This window comes from Marmota marmota, unplaced genomic scaffold (genome assembly GCF_001458135.2).
Source record: "Marmota marmota marmota unplaced genomic scaffold, marMar, whole genome shotgun sequence".
In the NCBI taxonomy this organism is placed as follows: domain Eukaryota; kingdom Metazoa; phylum Chordata; class Mammalia; order Rodentia; family Sciuridae; genus Marmota; species Marmota marmota.
The window spans coordinates 29,954,557-29,967,674 of NW_026000037.1; the positions used below are offsets into that span (position 1 = coordinate 29,954,557).

Sequence of the window (13,118 nt, forward strand, 5' to 3'; positions counted from 1 at the left end):
CAGCTCTATAATTAGGCAGTGGAAAAAGTTCTACAGCTGAAAGTAGCAGTGCTATGCCAGAACACTCTCTTTCTTCCATACAATCCTAGGATCTTGAACTCAATTGTCAAGGCCAAATCAAGGCAACCATCCATTGGGATATTGAGGGAATTATCAGGATTGACTACCAGCATCTTCAACTTGACAGGACAATATTGGAGTGACCTATGGAGTAAACTGCAAAAGGCTATTAAGGAAAAGTCTGCTGATTGTCCATTCCCACCTAAGTTATCTAGGATGGCTAAAACAGTAGAATCTAACCATGCCCTGAAGACATAATTGGTAGTTACTTTACAGCAATTTAATAAATTGCCTAACAGCAAACAAAATCTGACTTTCAAGTATTTTTAGGATTTTAATACTGAGCAAAAAGTTAAAAAAATTCTAATTAGGATCCCATTCTATCCCTAAAAAGGAAAGTTTCATTCACTGTAAAACATTCTAAAAAAAAAAAAATTCCCATTTTTGCTTCCAAACTGGGAACATATTAAGTTAAAGATCAATTGCTACATGAAACAATGCAAATTTTAAACAAATAACCAGATTTAGGCAAAAGAAAAAAAAAAGATACAAATTGTTGACGATGTCATTCTAACATTCTAAATGTGACAGTTATTAGAATCACACCAAAACATTACAACTTTTTTGTTATATCTAAAAGATTGTCATATAAAACTGTTTTATTTCAATTTTAAGAACCGATTAGAAAATACTTAAAATATACTTTCAATTCTCCAGGTGTGTGTGTAAAAGGAACTCTGAATTCTAAATTCAAACATTTGTCAATATACTCACGACAGTCATCAGGTTCATCAGATCCATCACCACAGTCGTCCACAGTGTCACATTTCCACCAGAATGGAATGCATTTATCAGTTTTGCAACGAAACTTAAAAAAAAAAAAAATGAAGAAGAATGCTGAAGAATCCAATGTGTCTATTAAGGGTATCTCATGAGTGCAGTACGCCTAGTCTACCCACCCTCTTGCTGCAGATGTGAATGTTGGTAGTCAGAGAACTTTCTGCAATAGTAAATAAATGTTCAACAAATAGCAAAATGATCTGCCAGGAAAGTACATTGCTCAAGAAAACCCATTCAGACTCTGCACACAGACACTTCACTCACTGTGTTCCACAACAGCCCAGTTGAGCAGATGCTAAAGAGATCCTGTGGCCCCACAACCTAAAATATTTACTAACTAGACCTTTACAGAAAATTTGCCAAACACCAAATAGGGCAAAAAGGATCAGGAATATCAGGAAGAGACAGCACATGGAATTAATTTAGTTAATCTGAATTACTTTAATTGAATTGTGTTTCATTAAAAATTTGGGTAATTCTGTTAACATCTTCTGTTCCTGTGTTCTTTAGCCTCTGAAGAAGGAGCTGAGGATTATCTGGAGGTACCTTTCCAACTCTGTTGTGCTGTGGTTCCAGGAAAGTTCCTGAACATAGAAATACGGCCTTTACTCATAATGGTATTTGCTCCACATAAATATTAAGAATACTTCTTTAAGACAGTAGAGATTGATAGTTATTTTCAGCTTTTAAATAACTTTCTGTGTCTGACATAACATCCTCCCAACTATTACGTAAAAGCCTCTGTGTATGCTTTTTTCTTTTAAAATATTTTTTTTGGTTCTTTTTAGATGTAAATGACAGTACAGTGTATTTTGACATATTACACATACATGTATTTATAACTTATTCTAATTAGGATCCCATCCTTGCAGTTGTACCTGATGTGGAGTTTCACTGGTGGTGTGTTCATATATGAACATAGGAAAGTTATGTCTGATTTATTCTACTGTCTTTCCTATTCCCATTCCCCTCCGTTCCCTTCATTCTCCTTTCCACATAATAAGGGTGGGGAGGGAAGAATAAAAGCTTGGTAGTATTGTTAAGTTTAACAGACCTGAACTATTAAGAATTCTAAAGCTAAGAATGCTGTAAGATAACCTCCTGTGACCTACAGAAGAACTCTCAGCTCTGCTGGAGCCTACCTACCCAATGTCTCCCACCAACATATTTGGTAAATGCATCTGTTTGATTTGTGACTTTCTTTTATTCACTGACTGTAACAGTTCATGTAATGACTTTCACAGTGGAGCATTTTATTCAGGGTAACATGAAACATGTTCCTGGGCCTTTGTCATTCACATTTGACTCAGAATAAGCTATCTCATTTCCTCTGGGGCAGAAGCTGTGTTTGCATCAAAAGTTGCATACTATTTTCATAAAGAAGGCCATCTGAACCCAAATTCATTCACTGAGCCAATGTAAAATACTACCATTCCTATCAAATTCACTAGTGGCCAATTGTATATAGTAAAAAAAAAAAAAAAATCCAATTTATTCCTTAGTGATCTCTGACCAAAAATCAATTTCTTTCTTAGCAACATTCAAGCAGGAAAATCTAAAGATAATCATACTTCTATACAGACAATCATGTATGTGAAGTAGTTATAATTAAACAACTCATTTAAAATTGTTAAAACCAAGCACTAAATTAATTTTAGTCAATTTATTCTTGTATCATTAAGTGATTCCCCTTCTTCATTTCAATAAAAATTCAGTGAAAAGCATGCATTATAATATTCATCTGGCACTGAAAACATTAGTTTGATAATTTTCTAAAAGTTATTAATTTTCTTTTTGAAGTGTTTATGCTATAATTCCCACACAAGTGAAGAGCTGGCATTTATCTTAGCATGTTATATAGAACAAAAATTTGCAATAGAAAACTGTAACCTTGGTTCCATTATTAGTAATAAAAATGGATTAGCAATCCAAGAGTTTGTTCATTTAAAATACTGCTATTTTCTTCAAGTGAGAGAGAATTTGATGTTAGCTTTTGCTGTAACAGTCTGGACGGCAAGGAAGTGATTCAGGATACAATTACATTAAACATAAGAGTGGATTTTTCTTCCAGTAGCAAGGTGGAAGAAATAGAGCACAATGAATCCAAGGGGAGATCTGACTATTCAACTGATTTTCTCATATTTGCTTAGCCTGTGGTCATGTCTGTTGTGGTTTTTCATAAATTACCAGAGGGAAAAAATTACCTTTATAGATAGTGACTGTCTGGGGATATGAGGCTGAATCTGAAAGCAATTGCCCTGAACATTAAATATTTCCAGTCATTACAGTATATCAAAGCACATTAGTAAGCGGATTTCAAGTCTCCTGTGCATCATCTTTAAAGCATTCCCAATCACGATTGGAAAAATATCTAAACTAGGTCATTTTAAAATTTATTAAATATGCCTGAGTTAAACAAATGCCAACTATTAGAATTATAGATGACATGATTATTGCTCCCCATTTCATTTTTAATAAGTACATAAAATGGTTTTTTGAGTTAAGAGAAGCCAGGGTAAAATATACTTATGCTAACTATTCATACTAATCAACATTTTATTGTCTGAAAAAGACTTCTTCTATTTTGTGTCTGGGGTTCACTTTTTCATACTTAAATATAGTAACTTTAAAAAGACTAATGCTAAATACAAAACATTCTTCATGGTAAATGTTCTCTAAGACTAATATCTTAGTAAAATAAATTTTAAACTGTAATTACTACCCACAAAAAAAGAGCCATAAAGAGACTACAAATATATATGTCTTAGTATGAGGATAAAAATACAAATCTACCTATGGTGAGGTACAGTTGAAACATGAAGGATCTCCACATAAAAGATAAGTAAAGTCATTCTAAAATTGACTGTTTCTGATTAAAATTATTTAAATAAAATGCCTATAATCACCAGTGTTATAAGAATTGGATTTAATTTTGTTTTTACCAGATTCTCAGATTATGTTTTTAATTTTAAGAAAATTATTGGTGTGATTTGCCTGTTTTTCTAAAACTCTATAGTAGTTAGGAACAGATCATTGGAAGCAATCGTAAGATGATAAAACAATCCTTAGTAACAATACATTTAAAACAACAATTTTTCATCAAAGTATTTAATGGTATGATTCTGAAATATCTAGATTCACTTTATTTAAATATCTACCTCTCTAAAAGTTGTGCTTCTATAAATTGGTTGTTCGCTGAGAAGTTAAAAAGCATAGCTTTTTGTTTTTCCTCATCTGCTCAGAAAGGAATCAGAGGTAAATATGTACATAAAGCAAACACTTGCAGAGATAACTACTAATGGGTTATCTCCAATGGATTGTATTAGTAGTATTTTTTTCTTAAAGAAAAAAAAATGAAATGATAACATTTTTTAAAGAAGTATGGCTATAAACAGAATTATTTGTTCCACATTTTTTATTTGTTCTGTCTTGCTATATTTTTATACTCATTATTAACACTAATGAAGGTACTTGAAAATTATAAATATTTAGTGTAATTTTTTATATGAATAATATTTTGGAGTTTCCTGAGGTTTTCATTTAACTGACTGATCAGATGTTCTGGGCCTTGGATAAATATAATTATAGTTTTTTCAAAATATTTTGAAAAGTTTTTTTCATTTTACATTTGTGGTAAGGCCAATGCCTTAGTACCTGTATCTTTCTGTTGGAGATGCTCAACTGTGTTTCAAAATATCTTCTAGTCTACTCTATTTTCAGTTGGCCATTATGGCTTACCATAGTACATTGTGGCTACAGGGGGCATCTCCCAAGTCAGCACAAATCATGGAGCCTCAGGGATGGGCCTCAACAGACTGACTCAGAGATCTCACCAGAGAAAGGGACCAAAGATTGTTTCAGAATAATCTGGAAGTTAAAAATCCGCTAAACTAAATAACATTAATGAGACTTATATTTTAAAATTAAAGTGTTATGATTTTGCGCTTAATTAGTTTACGGATGCTATACCTCATAGTGACTTTAATTTTCAGTTCTTTAAAAGGATGTATTTTTTTTTTAAAGAAAATACTCAGGGAGTTATAAGTAGAACAACACAGTATGAAGAAAGAAGCCTGTGACCTCTGCATTGAGCTAGACATCAGAACCTCCTGACAGCAGGCCACACCGATTGCACCCATATTCTTCTCAGGGTATTCCAGTTGCTGTAGAGGGCAAGTTGTATAACAACAATCATTATGTACCAGGAACCTTTCCCATTTAATCTTTATAACAAGGGACTGAACATATTATTGCTATTGTTTCAATGTCGCCTCCAAAACTCATATTGAAATTTGTCATTTTATAATATGGGGAGGCAGGACCTTTAAAACATTACATAAGATCACACGGCTTCAATCTTATGAATAGATTATGTGTTTATCTGTCTGGGGAATGGGTTAGTTTTCCAGGGAGTAGCTTGGTTTTAAAGCAAGCAGTCTCACATGTGTCCTCTTGCCATTCCCTCCTGCTGCCCACTCCCACTTGCTTTCACTAGATGCAGCCCTTCCATCTTGAAATTGAAAGCCTCCAAAATTGTGACAGAAATTTTGGTTCTTTATAAATTACCTTGTCTGTGTTATTCTGTTAAATATCAGACTTAATACAATTATCATCCCATTGAAAAGATGAGAAAATTGAGGTACCACAAAGTTAGGTAACAACCCCAGGTGATCCAGCCAGTTTAGAGCAGTCAGGATTATGATCCCTATGAGTTTGGCTTTAATCTGTGCTCTTAGCCACTACAAATGCTGACCCCCGGAAAAGCCAGATATCCTTCACTTTTTATGTGTGATACAGTTCTAATCTGAGAAGCAGGCTGAGTTAGCATTCGCTTCTCTATTTTGAACTTAAACTCTAAGAGAATTAACGCTCTTGACATGAAGCCATGACTAGTAATTGGAAAAACAGCATATTCAAAGCATCAGATTACAAGACTAAACTAATGAAAAAAAACAAAAACAAAAACAAATTGAGGCTTATTTAACAATTTTATCCCAAACAAGATAGTTATTCAAATGTAGCAAAGTGCCATTTAATAATATTTGTGACTATTGTCTACAATTTGAAAATAATAAAATTAAATTCATCCAACTACCATTATGTACATAAGTTTTTCTGGAAAATATTTTTTAAAAAATTAAAGTTTGAAAGATGAAACAGAGGTTTCAGAAGGGAACCATTTTAATAATTTTTAATTTTTAAAAATCTGAAGAATTATTCTGTATCTAACTCATCTTTTCCATGTCACCATGTCTGAGGAATGGGAGAGATGTGGAGTAGATTCATAAAATTTGTTTATTTAAACTCCACACACCCTTGTTTACCCTGTGCTTCAATCATCTTGTCTTCTTAAATTATGTGAAATATCTGATGCTTCTACTAGGTCCATTTAAGATTTGAGCATTATTCTGCATGGATCTGTGTAAGAATGGTTTTTATTTTTGTTTGGTTCTTTTTGACCTCCATGTCCTAGTGCTTCCGTAGTTCCATTTTGAAAATATGCATTACATGGTTTCTTTCTCTACTCTGTGATCATTTCTACAAGGTGTAGAATGAACATTCATTCCATTCTAGACAACAACACAAAAAAATAATAACGCTACAAAAATGGTATAAGCACATAAGCAAACTCATCAAAAACATTTATAATAACTTGCCCATACATCCCATGAGATGATTTCCAGACCTCCACTCACCTGACTAGCTGTACAATTGGATAGACAAGTCCTGTTATCAGCTGCAAGATAAAAGTTGGTGGGACATGCACAGGTGTGAGTCTTTCCAGGCGCTAGGAGGCACAAATGACTGCAACCACCATTGTTTATCATGCAGAGATGTTTTGAGACTACAAATGAGAAATAAACAACAAAATAAAATAATCAAGACAAATTGTATAACATGGGAATAAAGATAAGACTTTTAATCTCCATAACTTAAATTTAAATAAATCTTTGTAAGCAAGAACTCATCAATATTATGAATATGTTTATTATAAATGCTACTCATTGTCCAATAATATTAATTTCATATTAAATACATTTAAAGATTCTTTCTATAAAAACAAGCATATTAGTAGCAAACAAATTTTTCATTAAATAGATACCATTAGCACTGTGGATGAAGACATACATGTTTAAAAATACAAATGTAAAATAAAACAGTGAAACAATGCTTTATAACCAATAGTATAGGAACTTTGCTTTCTAGTCCAGATATGTATTGTCAATAAAATTATCAAAACTTTTCCCACAAGATCTGATACAATTTCTATTGGAAATACTCTTGAGTAAAATTGATTTGTCATTTTTAGAACCTTAGCGTTCTTATAATTATACATATGTATATATATATATAATTATATATGTATGTATATATTATAAGTATATACATGTATATATACATTTCCTTCTATCCAACATTCTAGAAATTACAAATCCTATAAATATGTTGTAAACAAATTATTTCAAGTATGTAATTTTCACTTTTCTGACTATGTGTTATTGCCATTTCAGCTTAATATGTTTTGAACAAACCAATAATTCTTTGTGCTATTATTGAGCTTCTAATCATATCCCTTAATAGCAGTACTTGATATCAGCTGAATTCATCATATAAAATAACACTAAAATGTATAATCTGGTCATCTTTCTCAAAACAAAATTACACTTAACCTTGAAAGAATAAAAAATGGAATGTTACTGAAAGATGTTGATGCATTTATGGAAATCATGGAAAGAATAATTACCATCAGGTTGTCTATAAGAATGATACACCTGGATATCTGTGATGGCATGCCATGAGTTAATCAGTGAGAGTCTGTCTGCTCCCGAGGTTTTATGGGCACGGCTGAGTGACTTGGTTTTCCCATCAGTCCAGTAGATGTAGTCTTCAAACAATGTTAGTGCAATCACCCCTGGAATATCTTGATTAGGGACTGTAATAGGAGATGGTAAGATTAATGTTCAGTCTTGGAAGACTGCCAGTTAAAATATTCAATACTACATGGGCTGACAGATACAACTGCTACAGAACTTCATGTGAATAATTGCTGTGACAACCTGTCAGGTCTGCAAGGTTCTTTATTACTGGTTAAGAGAATGCAAGAAAGGGCTCAGGAGTTCACTTTGCTCAGATTTAGCTTTGTTCAACCTCTGGGAAGAAAATAAAAATAAACCTGCTCACCATTAGTGGAAGGCTGCTTCACCAGAAACAAAGAGCATCCAACATTTTAAAATTCAAAATTGGGAGAATATATATATCTCCAGTTGTTCTTAAATAAAATCCTAATCCTAAAATCTAAAGGTCATTGACCAATTCTCTTCTACATTTAAAATTATTAAATTAAATATCAAGGATGAAATGTGTCTGCTACCTAGAAATTGACTACTATGAAACTACTATAAATCATTTAAGTCATTGAGGTTTTATGAGCTTTTTTTTTTTTTTTTACCTGCAAGGTGAGCTAAGGGTAGAAGTGTGGCAGATAACAAAACATTACACAGATTTAAGAGTTGTAAACTCTTTAGTTACAGGTTAAAAATTATAATTATGCCCTCATTATAGGCATGAACAACGAATTGAACATCACAAAAGTGATTTATATTTCCTTCAAGAGATTACAGGGTCCTATCAGGCAAATAAGATGTAATAAACCCTGTTTCATGTTTTGGGGTTAAATGATTTTACATAGTTTTATAATTTACTTTGTGCTTCCAGTTTCTCAAAACTAAGAAATAATAGAATTCAGAAGATAGAAATTCTCCAATATATAAAAACATTATAATACCTTTTTCTGTATTTTCAAATTTACTTTTTAATATTTCTAAGTGTTTTAATGAAAGATAATCTATGACTCCAGTAATATGTACTTTTTTATTATGTAGATTTTGATAATTGAGAAGGAATGTTTAGATTTGACTGCTCAGTTCCAACTGAATTTGCTGATTTTAGGGATTTGCAGCCTTATTTTCAAAATGCTGAGGAAATTTATTTTAAATCTATTGATTTGTTATGTTTATTATGTCAAATGTGATCAGATAATTCACTATAATTCAGATAAAGTAGACATACAATGAATTAAATGGTAAACCTTTAAATAGGTGGTGAATTATTTTATTGACAGTTCTTAACATCTAGCCAGAAATATACCCCAGACTAGATAATATGCATATGATGAAAGAAAAACTTAAAATATTCAGATGTGCACACTTGATACGTTTTGAATTTGACATAAACATCCAGATGTACACACTTACTCATTTGTGTACTCTTATTAACATGGAGCAAACACTAAAATGATAAGTGGAGTTGGATAGAATGAAAGGAATAGTTTACCATTATGAATCATTTTTAAGCTATTGATACAAATTATTTCCCTCTCTTTTTTATTCTAGATATAAAAATAAATGCCACAAAAAAAATTAACAATTGGGTGGATCATGGGGATGGGTGATCATTATGAGTTTTTAACCCTTATATGTATGTTGGGAAACTGGGGAAAAAATTGTAAAAAATTATGAGGTGCTGAAACATACTGAATTTGTATATCTTTAGATGCAAAGGAAGTAATTTCATCATTAAATATGGGCACAAAAATCAATCATTTCTTTTTAAACTCAGTCCTTGAGAGATTCAATTAATTTCTGTGAAAAATGTAAAATCATTCTAAGAATTTGCCAATTAGCATTTCAAAAATAGCACAGTCTTTGCAACTATTCAGCAATAACTGTAGCTGATATTTATTAAGCACAGGCTTCAGAACTAGGCCAGTGCCTCTCCAAGTGTTTGGAGGTTCTTGTATCATATAAAAAGTATTATCAGGTGCAAATATCAATAGTTTTGAGGCTGAGAATTCTGCACAAGGATATTGACTTTATGTGCCTTAATTCATTTAGTATTTCCCAAAACTCTACTTACTGTAAGATAGTGGACTTCTCTTTGTAGTTGAGAAAACTAAAATTTGGAAAACCTAATAAAGGTGAGTCGAAAACATTAGTAAATGAAGGTAGTGGCATTTGAATCTAAGACAGTATCTCTGGCTGCTAGTTTTAATCCCTTCACCATCCTAGCTGAAGAAACCCAACTAAGTAGACTACATAAAGTAATGGGAAAATTACATAAACAACCTATTAAACACAGTTTATTTAGTGTCTTGGTTGCAATTGCATTGTTATTTTTTCTAGACATGGGACAATTTATGTACGTAAAAACCCTCCACCCATCAGAAACTCGTGTTATGAAAAAATGATAACTTAAAGGAAATCAGAAAAGTTAATTCTTACTTCAGAAAAATAGTACATAGATGAATGTACCAAGTACGTATAAAAAGTCAGGTTAAAGTGAGGAAAATTAGTCTATTTGCCCAAAGGGACCATCTGTTTGTTTCAACTCCTTGTTTGATGTTGGCAGAGAAGAACAGAACTGATACTAGCAGCTTTGGAATCCCATTCCAGGTCTGCTCATTTGGTAAACATGCTTACTTCCTGAACAACATCAAACACAACCACCAGAGTATTTGTCCTAGAGAAAAACTAAAAATATCAACACAGACAATCCTAGACCCATACATATGACACACCCTGGCTCCATCTGTCCAAGCTCTTTTAATACCACAAGCAACACCAATGGAAATCAGGCAAAACAAAAGAAACCAAAACAAATGAAAATCTTCACATAATGCCGCCCCCCACCTTTTTTTTTTTTTTTAACTATTTAGCTTATAACTTAGCAGTATGTTTCATTTCCTCCTTAGGACCTAAATCTCTTCAATAAGAGTTAATTGACTATCTGCTTAAGTTTCTGTTAAAAAAAAAAAAAAAAAACAACAACTTATATTAACTGTTCAATGATAAGTATAAATAAATAAAAGTATTTTCCTTTTTTTAAAATTTTCTATCAACATATGAAGAGTACAATCTACATAGCGATTAACTGAAAAAAATATGTTCTGGGCTAAAATGTCATTTATTTTCATACAAGAAACTTTTCTCATTCTGAAATAATAGAAAGAAAACAAAATAATTGGTTTTGGTTGTCTATTCATTTTTACGTTACGCACATTTATATATACATGTGATATATGTCTTTATCTACTATGTATGCATGTACTTATGTGTAGCAATATGTCACACATAGAAATACATAACAGCAGCAATACAGATATATTACAACATAGTATGACAGTAAGTGGAGATGACAAACATGCAGTGTGATGGTTCAAGAGGAATACTGCATAAACTCTAACACTGAGATGTGGCTGATTTTACGGGAATAAGTAAGTAATCAGTGTTTTCTCAAAATGATGATACCTATATTTCTAAGAAAAAATATTACAATGATATTCCCATGTAAGACTCTATTTAGTTAATTAAAAGAAAAATGTGAAGAGTAAATTTAAGGAAACTTTTATTTACAGGTATCCTGTAGACACATGCAAAAAAGAAAATTAGAACTGCTGGGAAAGCTGTAGTTTAACAGCTACTTATCATATATATAAAGCCTATTTTAAAGCTGCTTACTGTAGTTATGCCTCTGCTCTATGTAACAGCATTATTTATTGTACTGTTTCGAGCATTTTACTCAAGCACTAGTTTCCTAATTTTCATCTCATAGACTGTATATGTCAGAAGAAGGGAGTTGATATTTGGCAAAATCATCATATCATCATCATCATCATCATCATCATCATCAAGGAAATATTCTCTTGTGGAGTTTCTCCCTTTTAGTCAGGTTGGCTGGCATCCTGCTAAGGCTTCATGGTTAATGTGACAGACAGAAGAGGGGGTAACCCAGAGCATGCTCTTTTCTGAAGTGCTGCCTCTAAACCAGAGACAGCCTATCTGAATACACCTGATGAGTCATTTCTTTGAATAGTATTTATCATGCCAAATAAGTACCTTCCTGGATAACCTCATTCTAATTTTACATTTTCACTAATATAGAGCAAAAGTGTACAAGAACCATAGGTCTCATCTTTTGTTGAGTTGAAATTTCATTGTGTTATAGAAGGGCATAAAACTGGGATACCAACAGAAGGGACATGAATTTGCACAGTGGATTAGTACTTAGACATTTTATTAGTGATATCCATTTTTTTCTCCAATTTCTCTTCCAAGGTTTATGTTTAGGATCCAAGTGATATTTCCAAATAATGATTTATGGCCAGTGATTACTGGAATTTATTACTTAAAATGTCTATAAAGACTTTCCAATACTTTCAAATGTAAAACACATAATTTACAGAATGCAAACATTATATTCTATAATTATTTTTATGATGAAATAAAGATAAAGAAATAACTATAGAGTGTAGAATTGATTTGTTATGAGTTGTTACATTGTATTTGGAAGAAAATACTTAAACAAATTGTGATACTTTATGGTCAAACTGAACTTTGATATAAAATTGACAATGAAAGATTAATCTCCCAAGACTTTAAAATTAACAAGACCACCAATTTAAACATTAATTTTTTTTCTACTTTGTAAAATATATTTTAAGACTTCAATTTTTTTTATTCTTGATGCCCTTACCCCAATAAAAGTTCATATATTCTCAAAATCAAAAACTATTTGAATTTTTCTCCTTTAAACAAGCATTCTACCTATGAGTTTGTTGTTTGTTGTTTTTCTTTTTTGTTTATTTCTTTTTTGCACATGCCAGGCAAGGGTTCTATGGCTATCTTATATCATCAGCCCTTTTCTCCTTGTTTTGAATATCTTCAGTCTCTTTTGAACAAGTCACAGTTCCAGCAATAAACAGAAAACACACCTTCAAATGATAATTGAAAAATTTAATATTGAAATTATTTATAGAGGTATGGTCCTATCTAAAGGACCAATTACAGATTATTTTTCCTAGATCTTTTGCCAGAACCTGGTGAAAAAAATGTAGCTGAGAGAAAAAAGTCACTCAACAAGAAGAGTAGCCATTGGTGGACGAATTCAGTCATTGCTAAATCACTGTGGTTGGGCTGGAAGGAAAGGGGGTGGAATAACATTGAAACTTCCCCTTTGTCCACCACCTAATGTTCTGCCAGTGCATCCCACAGAATAAAGTCTACTTAAGACCAGAAGGGAAAAGAGCCTGGGTGATGTAAATCATAGCAACCAGCCTTCCAGCACCTGGAACAGGGCAAAAGAAGCAAAGACGGGAAAATAAGATTCGCTGCAATTAAAATTCCTTATATTTTTTTATGTTGCATATCCCCGCCCCCCCC

At 32.2% G+C, this 13,118-nt stretch overlaps 1 protein-coding gene across 1 annotated transcript in view; it reads right to left on the reverse strand.

The window, feature by feature from the left end:
- Positions 1–13,118, reverse strand: part of Lrp1b (LDL receptor related protein 1B) — a 1,807,788-nt gene that overhangs the window by 201,211 nt on the left and 1,593,459 nt on the right. Inside the window, exons 61-63 of the mRNA XM_015479144.2 lie at positions 7,646–7,834; positions 6,597–6,745; positions 835–928 (exon numbers count right to left, since the gene is read on the reverse strand). Of these exons, the coding sequence (XP_015334630.1) occupies positions 835–928; positions 6,597–6,745; positions 7,646–7,834 (432 nt within the window). The remainder of the gene's footprint in view (positions 1–834; positions 929–6,596; positions 6,746–7,645; positions 7,835–13,118) is intronic.